The 17,119-nt window shown below is 33.1% G+C and overlaps 1 protein-coding gene across 1 annotated transcript in view; it reads left to right on the top strand.

Annotated features, from left to right (window-relative positions):
- VPS50 (VPS50 subunit of EARP/GARPII complex) overlaps positions 1-17,119 on the top strand; it is a 122,332-nt gene that overhangs the window by 63,873 nt on the left and 41,340 nt on the right. Inside the window, exons 13-18 of the mRNA XM_037046475.1 lie at positions 874-1,006; positions 5,471-5,559; positions 11,061-11,155; positions 11,534-11,632; positions 14,477-14,567; positions 16,142-16,318. Coding sequence (XP_036902370.1) covers positions 874-1,006; positions 5,471-5,559; positions 11,061-11,155; positions 11,534-11,632; positions 14,477-14,567; positions 16,142-16,318 — 684 coding nt within the window. The remainder of the gene's footprint in view (positions 1-873; positions 1,007-5,470; positions 5,560-11,060; positions 11,156-11,533; positions 11,633-14,476; positions 14,568-16,141; positions 16,319-17,119) is intronic.

Genomic DNA, 17,119 nt, shown 5'->3' with positions numbered 1-17,119 from the left:
CTTTGACAGGGTGAAGATCAGTACCAGCTGTGATATAGCCTGAGCATCACTCACGGTACACTTGGACTCTGCTATTCGGCTCTTTACACCAGAGTTGTGTGTTCTGTCAGCATGATTGGTGGTGGATTGATTACAGACTGAAGAAATGCTAGGAAATCTCCAGTGATGGAGCAAATGCTGCATTGTAGATAGGAAACCTGCAAAATAGAGCAGAGATGTTGCTCTACCTACAGGGGAGAAGGGCAGAATGATTGATAGCTTTACAAAGAACAGAGGGCGGGGCGGAATTTGTGTATTTACATTAGGGACATTTGGGACCAAATGTTGTTTCATAGGCATGTCATATAAACATTATTTTAAAATGTTATTGTTTGATATAGAATTTTATATCCATGTTATTTAAATGCTTTAGAAATTGGCAAGGGTGTTTTTAATTTACACAAGAGAAATGATTGAATTGTAAATCTGATCATTTTTTTGAAGTTGTGATTGAGCTGTAAGGATGAATATAAAGTTATGTTTGCATGCTAAGAGGCATGTCTTTGGAAAAATACATTTGGGAAAGTTTACACTGCCATTTTTGAGAACACTTGTCAATTCAATAATTTTTGTAGACTATTTGATCCTTTGACTATAGCTTGATAAATAGTATGTGAACTGATACTCTTAATGAATATTAAAAGTTGAAATGAGAACTACTTGAAGGAAATTTTCTTGCCATTGAATTTTCTCTTTAGATATGTCAACGGAAGATTTTTTCTTGATTATCTTTAATTCTTGAGTGAATTTGATTGACATAATGTTTTATTTTGACTAACTTTGTGTTACAGTAAAGATAATAATTTGCAAGTTGGGTCTTCTCATTTTCTTCAGCATGTTACACCAGACAGCTATATTCCATGCCTTGCCGACCTGTGCAAAGCTCTGTGGGAAGTTATGCTCAGCTACTATAGGACTATGGAGTGGCATGAGAAACATGACAATGAGGATGCCACTTCTGCTTCTGGTAGGAAATTACCTGTATTTTTTTTTGTAATTGTATTGTAAATATGCCACATTTCTAGAGTAAGGTGGAAGAAAGGGAATAGCTAGCTATTCTTTTCGAATTTCGAGGACCATAAGTTAATTGTTCAGCAAAGAAAGTGATTCAGCTACTGTGAAAGCTCCATTACCTTTGGGGGTTGACCTGGCCTAAGGACTTCTAAGTGACAGGCAGTAGCAGTTTTCAGGAATATGTGTCAATAGCTATAGGACTGAGTTTTTAAGAAAGGGCTTATATATATATGTACATATGTATCAAATTAGTTGTAAATAAGATAAGACATTGGTCTAATTTTACTATAAAATGAATGCTAAATGTTCAATTTTAAATGTATTTTGCTGATTTTCAAGTTGTACTAATAAAGCTAGATTCTAAGAATTCACAATTATACTGATACTTTTCCTCCTGAAAATATAGCAGGACTTAAAAATTTCATTAAACATGATATTTAAAATATTTGTCTTTGAATGAAAGATATAACTTTAAATTATGCTATAGTCAGCTAATAACAAATCTTTGAGAAATTATTATATTGAAATTACTTTATTTGTATAATTATGTGTCATTAATGATTACCCTGAACAATAGCTAAGGTTAAGTATTGAATAAACTTTAAAAATTAATAGATGATTTTATCAGCATTTTTTAAAATCCTCATGCAAGAATATGTTTGTTGATTTTTAGAAAGAGAAGAAAAGAGAGAGAGACAAAGAGAGGGACAGAAAGACAGACAGACGTTAAGCAACATCGATGTGAGAGGGAAACACCTCTCGCAGGCTCCCTGACTGGAGATTGAACATTCAAAACTTTCAGTGTGCAGGACAGCACTCGAACTAACTGAGCCACCCAGCCAGGGCTCAGCATTTTTAAAAATCTGGGCAAAATAAATCATAGTGCACTAATTTTTTATATTATGTACAGTTTAATGTAGGTAGTCAATCAAGTTATTTTAGGAATTTCTAATTTCTGAGGTGTTTGATTTTTATGGTTGGGTGGGTGGAGGAACATAATTTTGGTCACATATAAAATGTAAGTCTAATATTTGTCTTGACTCATAAGAAGTTTATACATATAGATAGCAAAATATGAGAGGGATATTCTGTGGAAGGAGTTCTATCCTTTTAGAAGTATTGTTGGAGAAGGGAGAATAAAGGAAGGGAGGGAAAGAGAAAACAGAGAAAATGAGTGGGTACTGAACAGGGCTCTACATCAGTTGGTTTTTACCGACTGTCAATTTCTGTACTCTCATCCCTGTGCTGTCTGTCTGGAAGCAGTAAGCTTTGTAATCAGATACTTTTCTTCAAGTTTTGACTGCCATGAGAGCATGAAGAAGTTACTTTATGTTCCCCAGGTCTCAGTTTGCTCCTTAAAGTGGTAGGTTAAAAAACAAAATGAACAAAAAGTCCTATAGGGTTACTTTAAAATTTAGAGAAAATGTAAAGTGATTAAACTGGTTGTTGTTAAACATCATCAAAAGAAATGGATCAAGAAATAATGATGCTGGTGATGATGAAATGTGCATAGGCCTTTTTTGTTGTTTTTTAATCAGTTTACTTAGGGAATTCCTTGGTTTACTGGAATTCCAATTTTCTACAAAGTATATCCTGTTTTGGCAATCTTTATTTTTTCTAGATGTGGAAATTGTTAAGACATTTTAGCACCTCTTTTCTCTTTACTAATACTTTTTTAAAGGAGAAAAAGAAAAGTTTTTGGTCCTTTTTTAAAGGACCAAAAGAAAAGTTTGGAACAAAATTAACATATACTAAGATATAAGATAAGAGCTTAGGAGACAATGTATGTATTTATCATGGTGAAGCGCGTGTTTTGCTTCAGGCTAATAGTTTACACATACAGTTGACCTTTAACCAACATGGGTTTGAACTGTGGGCCCACTTACATATGAATTTTTTCAATAAATACATATAATACTATAAATGTATTTTCTCTTATGATTTTATTAATAGCAGTTTCTTTTTTCTGTGTGTAAGAATACTGCATATAATACATGTAACATACAAACTATGTGTTAATCAACTTTTATGTTATCAGTAAGGCCTCTGGTCAACNCAATTTCTGTACTCTCATCCCTGTGCTGTCTGTCTGGAAGCAGTAAGCTTTGTAATCAGATACTTTTCTTCAAGTTTTGACTGCCATGAGAGCATGAAGAAGTTACTTTATGTTCCCCAGGTCTCAGTTTGCTCCTTAAAGTGGTAGGTTAAAAAACAAAATGAACAAAAAGTCCTATAGGGTTACTTTAAAATTTAGAGAAAATGTAAAGTGATTAAACTGGTTGTTGTTAAACATCATCAAAAGAAATGGATCAAGAAATAATGATGCTGGTGATGATGAAATGTGCATAGGCCTTTTTTTTGTTTTTTAATCAGTTTACTTAGGGAATTCCTTGGTTTACTGGAATTCCAATTTTCTACAAAGTATATCCTGTTTTGGCAATCTTTATTTTTTCTAGATGTGGAAATTGTTAAGACATTTTAGCACCTCTTTTCTCTTTACTAATACTTTTTTAAAGGAGAGACCAAAAGAAAAGTTTGGAACAAAATTAACATATACTAAGATGTAAGATAAGAGCTTAGGAGACAATGTATGTATTTATCATGGTGAAGCGTGTGTTTTGCTTCAGGCTAACAGTTTACACATACAGTTGACCTGTAACCAACATGGGTTTGAACTGTGGGCCCACTTACGTATGAATTTTTTCAATAAATACATATAATACTATAAATGTATTTTCTCTTTTTTATGATTTTATTAATAACTATTTTATTAATAGTTACTATTAATAACTATTTTATTAATAGTTTTTTTTCTGTGTGTAAGAATACTGCATATAATATGTGTAACATACAAACTATGTGTTAATCAACTTTTATGTTATCAGTAAGGCCTCTGGTCAACAGTAGGCTATTAGTAAGTAGAAATTTGGGGGTCAAAAATTATATGTGGATTTTCAGTGCAAAGCTGGTAAGCACCCCTAGCCCATACATTGTTCACTTGTCAACTATATTATGTACATGTACACAATACAGATGTATGTACATGTATGTTTACATGCATATATTTTCATTAGGGTATAGAGTCAAACTTAAAACTCTGTATATAGTCTTATATATAATACTTAGTCCTCCTTGCTAAAATTTCTTGACCTTACTCTGTATACTTTAAGAATAATCAGGACTCTGATTAGTGGGGCAGTCAGCTGACAATATCTAGGACTCTAAAAAGTCATTTGTTCACCTGAAAATACAGGGTCTGGCAGAAGTAAGCCTTGCTTGAGTGTGGTTGGTGTGGTACGTGAATATCTCGCACAAGGCGGACAGCAATTTGAACACTTCACTTAAAACGTCATACTGTGTGCTTGACTGTGATGTTGTTTTACAGAATTACATGCTTGTGATTTTGTAATAAATGATTTTGTAATAAAAAAGGGGCATTACTTGTGCTGGACCCTGTAGTTCTTTCATATTTACATTAAAGGAATAAAATTGTAGGAAGAAGCATTTGAAAATTATTCTTCACAGCACTTCATAGAGCTGAAGGGGTCTCAGTAGTTCGTCTGCTGTAACTCTAGTGACACTGTTGGTATCCTAACACTTTGCCATTTTAAAATGAAATTCTAAAGCTGTAGTTGAGGCACATTGCCCTTTGCTGCTGGGTTCCTAATAACCAGACCGTACAGATAATAAGGCTTAAACTGTAGGAGTGGTCAGAGGTACATTAGGCGAGCATCTGGGAGTGGCTATGCAAGGGCCTTTTTTGGTTACCCGGCTAGCTAAGATGAGATAATATCCTCACCGTTTCGTTGTTCCACACAGTTAATTCTCACAGAGGTAGAATCTTTTAAATGTAAATGCGTATGTGTACTTTTGGTTGCTTTTAGGGAAAAATATATTTTGAAGCAGGTCATCCATCTTACCTGTTGAACTGATTAAGATTCTGAGTTGTTAGATTATTTATCTGGAGTGGATAAAAATACTCTGAAAAATAGACAGTGTTTGTGTCCTTACCTCACTGCATGAGCAGTTCTGCAATCTGTAATTTGTTAACATGCAGATTGATTGATAAAGGGGTTAATTGGTCCTGCAGTGCCCTGGTGGCCGGGAGCATGCGGGTCCGTGAGAACCTCCCTCTGGGGCAACTCTGCACAACTTGCAGTCCCAGCTCCAGTCCTACGAGAACTAAATGGTCTTAGGTGTAAGTACTTAACATTTCAGGGTCTGAGTTTGCCTGTCTTAGCAAATGGCTCCAATCCTAACAACCTATTTTTTGACATTGTTTTGGTTGTATAAGTATTGAGCATATTTTTTATATTTACATAGGCTTATAATATATGAGAGTCCAAATGAGATTTTTTTATGAAAACAAAAATGTTATGAAATAAATCAAAAAACATATGCCATCTTTTATTTTCAGAAGGGAGTAATATGAATACTGAAGAAACCAATTTTGATCGTGGCTACATTAAAAAGAAATTAGAACATGGACTTACACGAATATGGCAGGTTTGGTTTTTAAAAAAATTTCTTTTAAACAAATGCAACAGAATCCATCATGTTGAAGTTGTTTTAGAAATTCATTGTTTACATTTTTTTCTGTATTTGTATTTTCACATATTTAATCATTTAATTTTTCTTTGGAATAATTCAGTCATTTAATTTCTGTATTTAGTTGACAATTCTGTTTGATTATACATGGCAGTAGGAAAAGTCTTTTAATTTGAAAACCTCTATTGGAAATATTTCTATTTTCCTAAATTAAATTTTTGCTTTAGTGTGCAAACAAATGCATATTTTCCTAAAGCAATTGCTTTCTTATTGAGATACTCTGTATTTGTGTTTCCTTTTCTATTAATTTTAAATTAAAAGAGTAACTAAGTGACTTACTTGGGTTAGAATCTAATATGGAATAAAGAATTTTTTTCTAAGTCAATGATTTTTGTGCCTTGAGAGAATCTCACGTTTGTTGGTTAAATGTATACCTTCTTCAGCTTTTCTTTTGCAGTTTAGCAGTTTAGTTGTTATCAGGTATTAAATTTGTTAACTTATTAAAATTTCTTACTTCCTAAGTAAAAGTGTAATTTCTTTGGAGATAACTCATTTTTTTGTTTGTTTTCTTGATTTTGGACTTTGAAGCTTAGAAGGCTATAGACCCTTTGATTTTGTTATGGTCTTTTAAAATGTATTTTTCACTTTCTTTCTTTGTTGTTCAAATTATTGTTCTTTTGCAGTTGTCCCCATTTTTCCTCCATTACTCTCTCTTGCCCTACCCACTGATTTTTAGTTCAATAGTATTTAGTTGTATAGGAATTCTTTTGAAAAATTTAAGTTTACAGTTGTATGTGAAACAGTTTATTTTTATATTAGTATTTATTAATTATTATGTTATTTTCATACAAACAACTCTGAACCTGATTTGGCCCCATTCTGTATATCCTGAAACAAATTTTCTCAAAACCGTATAGCAGTTATAGCAGTTAATAATTTAATTTTCTTCTAACTTTAGATAACTTTACAGTGGATATGCTATTTGAATTTTAATTTAATAATTCAAATGTACTCATGTGATAGTTGTAAGAGCTTCAACTTCTGTATTTTCTCATGTGACCAAACAAACTAAAGTAATTTTTATTTTACCATTTTTACAAGTACTGTGAATCTCATACTCATTTAAATTGCGTTCAGGTTCAACTAGGAGTTTTTTCTGATTTAGTTGTCTAGTACTTTAAATGTACTTTGTAGAAATTGTATTTAGAATCCATTGATTTTTCTAGTAATTCAGTGTACTTTGAAATATTGAGCTGGCATTTTATGGAGCTAGTTTTCATTCAGTCAGGCAACCTGATATCATTCCTGTTATAGGCAAGTCTATTAATATACAGTTTGGTAAAACTATACTTATTTAAGCATTTGGCTAGTTTAATGAAAAAGTTTTCATCCTTCTGAGAATATATGGATTATTGTGTTGTAGATTTCAAACTTCAGAATATCTTCAACTCTGCCACTCAGAGGTGCCTTTTGCATTCCCAGCCCCAGTTCTCCAGTAGTTTCAGAACAAGACTTTACACACTTTGGGAACTCATTGAGTATTTGTTTAATTGAAACCATGAGGCTCAATACAATTGAAAAAAGCAAAAGCTCTGAAAAACAAACATTTTTGGTAACACATTTAGCAGGCAAAAGCTGACCTAAATTGAGTTCCTTTGGTACAGAACCTGAGCAGTTTATCGTTAGGCTTTTTACAATGTTTATTTATCCCGTTAGAGTAAACATTCATATATTATAGGAATAGTAATTTGTTTTTTAAAGTTTTTATTTATTTATTTCTAGAGAGAAGGGAAGGGGGAGAGTGAGGGAGAAAAATATTGATGTGTGTGCCAGAGAAAGATCGGTCAGTTTCCCCTAGCCCTTCTCCACCTGGGGAAGGGCAATGCAGGCACCTGTCTGGACCAGGAGTGGAACTGGTGAAATGATACCCAATCCTTGAGCCGCACCAGTCAGGGCAATGTGCTTTATTTTGGGATATTGCCCCAGACCCCACTGAGAATGTTATGTAATATATGCTATTAAGATTTTTAAAAGATTTTATTTATTTATCTTTAGAGGGAAAGGGAAGGAGAGAAGGAGAGAGAAATATCAATGTATGAGTCCCCTTTTGGGAACTGGCCTGCAACCGAGGCATGTGCCCTGATTGGGAATCCAACCGTGATCGTTTGGTTCGCAGGCCAGTGCTCAATCCACTGAGCTACACCAGCCAGGGCTGCTATTAACATTTTTAATAACATAACACATTTTTAACATCTGAAATCGTCCCAAACTGCAAAGCAGAAGTGAGCATGTAACAATTTTTAGACATTTATAATAAATGTTATGAGATAATAATAGATTGAAAAACATAAAAAGATATTTAAGCTTTCCAACATAAAGCTGAACTCAAAATCATAATCATTTTGATTTTTGATATGAAAAAGTTTTAGCGTATTGTGGCAAATTTCCCATGCATTTTGACTCAACCAGAACTTTTTTTAAGAAGGAAGGTCGTACCAGTCACATAGTGTGGAAGGCCCTGACTGTGGGTTTGAGAATGTGGTGGTGAATGCATGGTCCTTGACCTCCTGGAGCAGCGTGCAAACCTAATCGTGCAAAAGTTTTGGTCTTCCAAGACTTTTTTTTCATCTTTGCATATTTGATATGCGTGAAACGACATTTTTTTCTTTTTACTGTGGAAAATTAGGGTTACAGTATTTCTTTTTGTGAATTTGAGGTATTCTTTATATCTTAGTATGCTGCCCACTTTTAAAATTCTTCTTTGGGCCTTTGAAACATTACTTCTTTTGGGGGGGAACTAGGTTCTGTATGTATTTAAAGAAAGCTTATTATTATACTATTTTAATCTATATTCTATTTGGGTTTTTTTTATTTAATTCTTGTTGAAGTACAGTTTTCTGTCTTATATTCCCAGCCCTGCCTGCCCCCCCAGTGCTCCCCACTTCCCTCCCATTTCCAACCCCCACCTTACTTATTTTCCATGTGTCCTTTATACTTGTTCATGTGAGTCCTTCCCCTTTTCCCCTGTGATTCTCTCCACTCTATTTGTTTTATTTTCTTGGTCTGCAATTTTGAGTGAGTTTTAATCTTCCAGAATCACTGTAGTTTTCACAGGTTTTTGTTTTATTTCTCGCAGCTTTTGCTTTTTTATACTTGGAAGCTATGTAGATTAAAGCTCCTATGCTAAAAACCACTTTACTCACCTTCTTTGTACATAATTCCCTTTGTTAATTTAAAAAACAATAGTTCTTTTGTCCTAATGCATTTTGTTGAGAATTCTCATTGCCGTTTTATTTTGTTCATATTTTCCTGGTAAATCTTTGACTATCTGTTTATTTTAAATGTTTTTGGATCAGGTTTTAGTTGTGCCTCCTATAAATATAAAAAACCCTTTTTTCCCCCAAGATAGAGACTTTATTTTTTAATGCAATTGAATCTTGTCAATTATACTTTTATTAGTGTTTTAATTCACATTTCTCTCACGTTTAGAGAAATTGAATATCTAAAAATCTATTAACTATTGATTTGTGAATTATTTGCTTATGTTATTCCTCAGGTTCTAAATAAATTAGGTGAGAAATGAGTTACACTTTGTATATAATTTGTCTATTTTCACTTATATTTTCAACATGCAGATATCTGTTTTTTTATGACTTACGTTACATTTATTCTTAAAATGTCCTTTCCTTTGTAAAGCTCAGATAAATATTCATCTGGTAATTATAAATATATTTATCTAAACTTTGTAATACTTTCTATGTCCCTAATACCTAGAGTCATGCCTAGAACACTTAGTAGGTTCTCAGATAATATTTTTATTGTATTAACTTTTAATCTTTTGAAAACATACAAAAACATTTATTTAATCCATTTTTATTGCTTTTGATATATGATATAAAGAGAGCACCTCCACCCCCTTCCAATCTAGTTATTTTTTTTTCATTACTAGTTGGATAATCCTTTTCTCCCCTCTTTATTTGTGACTCTTCTTTGTAGCCAGCTACAATGAAAAGAGTAGACTTGGAAAGCAAACAGACCTGGATTCAAGTCTTGAATTAGCGTCTTCATTCACTGAAGTTTCTCTTCTTTTAGGTGGATAATATATGCTTGCTCAACAGGGCTATTTTAGAATTAACAGTTAAACATGTGCAGAGTTCTTGTAATGATTGAAACAAAGTAAATAATCAAACAGTGGTTTATACTGCTGTTTGCTAAGCACTGGTGTATATGTTAGCACTGTCTCTGAATTATGGGTTTTATTACATTGATTTCTCTGTGTATTGCCAGCATGTGCTGCGACCTGTGAGGGAGGAGGTCCCTTGGGGGTGTGGGGCGCGCAAAGGGAGATTAAGACACAAACAGTTTAAGGTAAAGCCGGGGCCAGGTGGAACATCAGCCTCTGATGGAAAGACAATGACCCTGAACATGGTCTCCATGTTTATTTTATAAGGGTTAGTTAGATAAAGCTCAAGGACGTTTCACAGGCTAAGGGAAAAACTGCAGGCATAACTGCTCGTTCACAGGCTATCTAAATAATAAATATTTCTTCTGTAAAAGTTAGTCCCATTCAGCTGAAGCTTGTGGTTAACTATTTAACTATCTCCTTTTAACCCTGTGGGTTCTAGCTGTATGACACCAGCCTTCACCATCATCCACAAGCATTCTTTTAAATATGTTTTTAGTATATTTAATATAGGGAGTACAAGTTATCCAGCATTACTCGTAACTTCATTGCATCTTCCCAAAGCTTTATGTTTTAAAAAGAAATTATTGCCTGGTGAATTATTTTTCTGGTGAATTTAGAATAGTTACTTGGAAGAAAAGTTTTGGTGGTTATTTTAGTTAGGATTTTATTGAACCTCTACATTAATTAGGACAAATTGACATCTTTACATTATTTAGTTACCATCCTGTTCCCTGTCTTGCAATTCATTGAAATTTCTTTTGAATCCCATTAGAGTAGTTAGTTCTTTTTATAGGTTTGTTCAGGTCTTATTTCTTATCCAGGTTATTTCTAATTATATTTTTTAATATCTGAATATTTTAATTGGAATCTCTCCATTTTAAGGTGCTACAGCAGGTATACATGACAACTATCTTTTTTTAAATAATAGCTGTCATTATTCTAATTATTTGGAATTGATTCTTTGGGGATTTTTAGCCTACTAAGTTATACATAAATAATGATTATTATCTTCATACCCTGCATGAGGATATAATTCTTATCTCACATGTGCAGGTGTATGTGTTAATGATAGTCATATCTATTACTCTATTATATTGTTTCTATGATGTCACCCTAAGGATATTGGCTATTGGCCTAAATAGATACTCTTTACCAAGTTAAGTATGTATTTGTGTCTCATTTTGATGTATAACAATAGAATAAATGGTTCTAAAAACTTATTTTCTGTGTTTTGGCTTTACTTGAGTTGTTTTTTGTTGTTGTTTTTTAACAGGATGTTCAGCTAAAAGTAAAAACCTACTTGCTTGGAACTGACTTGTCTATATTCAAATATGATGATTTCATCTTTGTTTTGGATATAATCAGCAGGTAGTGTTTGAGATCTTGTCTTATTCTTTAATTTGATTCATTCAGCCATGATAAAGAAATCATGATTTCAGTTATTTAACTGAAATCTATTTCATAGAAATACATTGAACATTCAATCTATTTCTAAACATTCATCTATTTCATAGAAATGAAGACAGTTGAACATTCACAGTTTAATTTCTGCTGGGTTTGTGTGTGACTCTAAATATTTCTGCCCTTTGGGTGTTTATAAGCTGTAATGGATTTGTGATCTTTAGAATTTCTTCAAACATCCAAATTTTATAATATGTTATCTTTGAAAAAGATGGCCTGGGCTTCTTTTATTTACTATAAAAAAGGATGTTACTGAAATTTACATGAAACTTTTTATCCAACTAGGTTAATGCAAGTTGGGGAAGAATTTTGTGGTAGCAAGTCTGAAGTTTTGCAAGAGTCTATTAGAAAGCAAAGTGTCAATTATTTTAAGAATTACCACAGGTAAGAACTTGAATAAAATATGGACAAACTTACTTAGGTGTTGAGAATACTTTTGTCTAATGCTTATTAATTTTATAGCATTACCTGGTTTAAAACAGTTACTTTAGAATTTGAAAGTATGTGTTCTTTATTCTTTTTAGGATGGTTCAGGATTTTTTAATGAAACTTTTATAAAATACTCATTACTTATTCGTTGTCCATTTTAATATATTCTTTATCTTGAGGTTCTCAAAACACTGTGCTGATTTCCTTGAGGGTGAAGGATGATGATTCCATCCGGGTTCACCAAAAGGTTTGGTCACTGCCCTGTGCCTGAAAATACGGTGTGAGCTAGTAAGAAAGTTGACTCAGCAGAGACAGCACTCAGACCAGGTGCTGGACCATACCTGCCTTTTAAGAGAAAGAGATTCAGAATGAAGCCACAGAGATTATGTACTGCGCTGCTTGCAAAACAATCACTACTGGCTTTAATACAGGGGATTAGGAAAGGTTTTGGGAAGGGAGGAAGGTGGGAAATAATGTTCACATAGCGATGTGGTTGTATGCTTAAAGCAGCATTAAACCATGAGAACTAACATGGATTAGACCTTGGCTGGAGGCTGTGCTCTAACCCTTATGTACATTTTATTGTTTCAGTTGAGTTCTGTCTTTTTTTTGTTCTGCATTTTTAAAGTTCAGTTTTGAGTTTCATGTTTTCATTTGGTGCCAGGGAGAGTTAGGAATTGAAATTCTGCTTTTTTTTCCTTGTTTGAAGTCAAAACCTTGTCACAGTGATATTTGCCTTGTCAGCAGAGTAATTATGGGACATTAAACCCTTGACTAATTTATGAAGTATGTTTTCTGTTTTCTGTGCTAATTGTACTGCTAAATATTTGTTTTGAAAGGAAATTGAAATCAGTCCTGTACCAAAGCGTGGACTTTTGAGTTTTATAATTTAATGAAGAGAACATTTAAAAATTAAGAACAGTTTTTTAATTGGTTAAACCTCAGGAAAACAGTGGTAAGGGAGCAACACGAAACCCTAACACTGTTGTTAATTCGTAACTTCCTTTTTTGTTAAAACTTGAACCCCGCTAAAACAGAGGGCCAGGCCCACGCAAAGTGCTGTAGAAAAGAAGCGGGGCTTTTAATCATACACGGGTAAGGAGAGGGACCTCGGGAGAAGCCGGGAGCTGCTCTGACTCTGGTTAGTGCACAGGCATGCCGGATGTCCATCTTCCGAAGGTTGCTTTGTATCCAGCAGGACAACTGGGAGGCCTTTGGTGTTCCTAGACACCAGATGTGTGCAGTGCAAAAACTGACTGACTGACTGGCTTTCATTCTGTGTGCTCCTTCACTTATTGTCAAAATGTGTCTGTCATCTGTGGCAAGCAGATCTAGACTCTGATCCAAGTGCAAATTCCTCACAAGGGTTCACTTTGATGAAATTAGAGAATATAGAAATGAATTACTGAATGTTTCCAAAAACTAAGCATTGTAATGGATTTGTCTTAGAACCACATGTTAAACTTCTTTCCCATAGAAGAGGCTGTGTGCTGTCATTGGACAGACCACTTAACGCCCCTGGGCACTGATTGCATTAGCTGTAAGATGAGGTGTTGGCTCGACTGAAAGGTCTCAATACGTGTTGCCTGTAGATCTTGCCCTTTTTTCTTGCTGTGTTGTATATTATAAAAATTGGAATAGACTAAAAGTAGAGATTTTATCTATTTTTTTTTTAGTATTCTTCTCTTTCCCCAATGTTTCTCCAACTATTAACATGTTCTGAAGTATATGTGTTTTTCAAATGAAGCAAGGTAAATTTGACAGGTGGTTTAGAAGTGATGTCAATGTACATCTGTTGAACAACAAAAAGTCATTACATTAGCTACCGATGAATTTCAGTCTACTGAATTCCACTTTAATATCTCCATCACCAAGTCATAATACATGAACACTGAAAGAGAATATGAAACATGGTGAAATCTAGATCAAATGTTTAATTTTGCTAAGTGTTTAAGTATGCCTACAAACTCTTCAGAGTTCTTTACTGTCAGTCAGGGGTCTTGAGAATGAAGGAATTCTTGACCAAATTATTCTGACTTAGAGTCCATTTAGGCTATTGGTTCAGAGATGCAGGTGTAATAAAAAGGTGAAAATAGAAGCATTTTACTCTTTGGTGGAACATTTGTTATAAAGTGTACTCACGTTGCTTGTGGCAGTTGCAGTAAAGTTTGCATGCCATTGTCTTTTTCTAGGGCAAAATAGTGTGAGTATTTGAGGGAATAACAGTCTCTATTCATGTGAATTCTTATCTTTTAGAATATAAGTTTTATTCCTTTATGTTCAGATCCTAAGTTTGTACACATCCAAAGCTATCATTCCTCTGCTATATTCCCCAAAATGCAAATAATCTAATTTAAACAGCAGTGGCAGGAATTATACATTAATGTGCAATTACCAAAACATTCTGGGGTTTTTTGGCATTGATATATGATTAGCTGAAGATATTTTAAGTATATGATTTGGTGAGTAGCTTTTAGTTTAGCCCTAAATAAAAATGTCATTTTATATATTTATTATTTTTGTAATTTAGTATAAATATGCTAAGTTTAGTAACTATCTGATTTTGAAGTTTTTTGTAAATGCAAGAGTTTTTCTTTTAAGGATAAAAGTAAATAACAAAAAGTAACTAACAAAAGTAAATACCTGCATTTATTGTGTTAGTCTGGGTGGGTTCTCAAAGTTGATTATAATCATGATGATCTCCTATAATTATTTATATCATATTTTATTTTCCAAATTCTTGTGTCTAGTATACTTCTTACTTTTTGGAGTGTTCTTTTTTGTTTGTTTTTGTTTTAGAACAAGGCTTGATGAACTGAGAATGTTTTTAGAGAATGAGACCTGGGAACTTTGTCCTGTTAAATCAAATTTCAGCATCTTACAACTTCATGTAAGTGTTTCTTAAGAACAAATAAATCTGTCTTTTCTTTAGTCATCTTTTAAAGCGTATGTGAGATCACATACAAAATAATTAAAGAATAGTGGTTTTTCTTTCTTAAAAGTGATTAATAGCAAGCTTCTTTTACAAGAGTGATCTTCTTTGGATTTCAAAATCTGTATATTTTTAGAAATTGAGTTTACAGATACAGAAAAACTCTTGCTTAAGAATCATAATTAAAATAACTTTTCTTACAATATCAGAAAAGGATCTACTTATTTAAATTTTACAGAAAATCAGTTATATTTTGATGATCTTTAATGAAAATGCTTATATTTGTAGGATCTTTTCCATTTCTTAAAAATGGGTTCTTAATTTATGCTGCAATTTATACATTTACCTATAAAGAGATGCCTCAGAAATAAGAGGCTCTTATAAAAAAAAAGTTCTCATATCTATTTTTATTAGTTCATTGATTCCTTGAATCCCTGTAGAATATGTAATCTGTAAAAATATCTTTAATCGATTAGATTTTCTTCCTTAGGTTGAACCATATTGTCGATAAATACTCTGTGTGCCACCGAGTACGTCCTACAAATACTAACTGTTAAGATTCAGTGTATAAACTTAGATCTCTGTTTCAAAGGTCCAGTGTGTTTAGTTTTGTCTTTGGAAGGAATGACTTTCTAGAAGCAATTTTCTTATCCTGGCTGAATGTAAAGAATAATACTTAAATTTTATTTAATAAGGGTTAGTCTTTATGCTTATATTGTATAATAGCTTACTTGTTATCCAGTTCTATCTTAATTGTTTTCCTAATGTGGAAATATTAAGTAACTGAAACACATTGATTAATCATAATTACTTTAAAATACAGCAGACTTAACATTAATTTAAAAATTATTTTAGAATTTGTATTTTAAGATGACTCCTTAACATTATGTAAAATTCTAACAGTGATTTGAGAATCTCTTTAAATACTTTTGTTTGAATTTGTGTTTAACCATCAAATTGTGTGTGTGCACATATACTTGGTGTAATCATAAGACAACTTATACAAGGTGCATTGAGCGTTATCTTCTTTAAAGTAGTTATCTTGAAGTTTCAGTTATGCAAGATGAATAAGTTCTAGAGACCTGTTCTACAAGATTTTGCCCATAGTTAACAGTACTGTTTGTACTTTTTAATTTTTTTAAAGGAATAATCTCATTTAAATGTTCTAATCACAAAGAACTAGTTATGTTAAAAACTATTCACAAATGAGATAGTGTTCACTTGATACATATTTCTGTAAATCTGTTTTTTTTAATTGTCTCATTAATTTATAGCTATTTCTTGCCTAGAATTATAAAAATAAACATGGTGTGATTTTTAAGCAGTACAATTGATCTGATTTAATGGGTATTTAATTAGAGGGTATTTCTGAGTTTCTACTTTTAGACAACTTGTACAATTTAAAAGTGGACAATTCAAAGAATCAGAATAAATTTTTTTCCCATCAACTACATGTACATTGATGGGATGTTTGTGTACTTGAATTTTATTGCTGTGTCTAAAAGATACCTGAATGCTTTTTCAATGTCTAGGAATTTAAATTTATGGAACAGTCTCGTTCCCCATCGGTTTCACCTAGTAAGCAGCCAGCCTCAACTTCCTCCAAAACAGTCACCTTGTTTGAGCAGTACTGCAGTGGTGGGAATCCGTTTGAAATTCAGGCCAACCACAAAGATGAAGAAACAGAAGATGTCCTGGCTTCTAATGGGGTATGTGGTGTTTTAAAAACATATTATGAGACATTATTGAAAAGTACTGTACCCATTAATCAAGGTGTTTGATTAGATTGATTTGTCCATTCACCACCCGGCTTCTACCGGTATGCTTACGTTCCTGTGATGCTGCTGGTACAGGTAATGGTTTTACAATACGCTTTGTTGACATTGTCCTTTTGAATGATAAACTTTGCCTATACCAGGTAACTTTATGTTCTTAACAGATTATTAATCAGAAGGAGTATAGTTTCGTTAGTGCATGTTTTTTTTAGTTTGTTGGATACATGCCTGAGAGACAGGTCATCTGTGCATTTTTCTCATCTGCACTCTTGGGCAACTAAGTGTCATTTTGTTCCACGTCCCTTTACTGAGCGAGGATAATGTCTTGTTTAGTTACCTGGGAAGGTTGGTCAAGGATTTAGAAATACGGTGTTTTAATAACACTTTGAGCTGCTCGAAAAACAATATAGAGATGGTGAGTTAATGGAAAGTATTTGAAGGCAAACTTACTAGCTCTGTGTCCCTTCGCAAATTATTTTACCTTTTGACCCTTGGTTACTTTAAGTATAATAAGGGAATGCTTACGTCATCATGACCTGTAGGATGTTTTCACAATATTTCATTTGGGTGGGTTCCTATCATTTTCATAATTTCCAGAGCACTCAGCTTGATTTTTGTTTTAGGTTTGATGTAGCTGAAATCGAAAACTGTTCAGCTTTTGACAACAGTCTGTTGAATTTGTCTGTGTATTTTAGTTTGGGCATTTTAATTTTTGTTTAGTAAAGAAAACGTTTT

The sequence above is a fragment of the Sturnira hondurensis genome, unplaced genomic scaffold (genome assembly GCF_014824575.4).
Source record: "Sturnira hondurensis isolate 20B ecotype Veracruz unplaced genomic scaffold, ASM1482457v3 Scaffold0005252, whole genome shotgun sequence".
Taxonomy (NCBI): domain Eukaryota; kingdom Metazoa; phylum Chordata; class Mammalia; order Chiroptera; family Phyllostomidae; genus Sturnira; species Sturnira hondurensis.
Note: the sequence above shows the minus strand (reverse complement) of the source record. Positions and strands in the feature narration are given on the sequence as shown.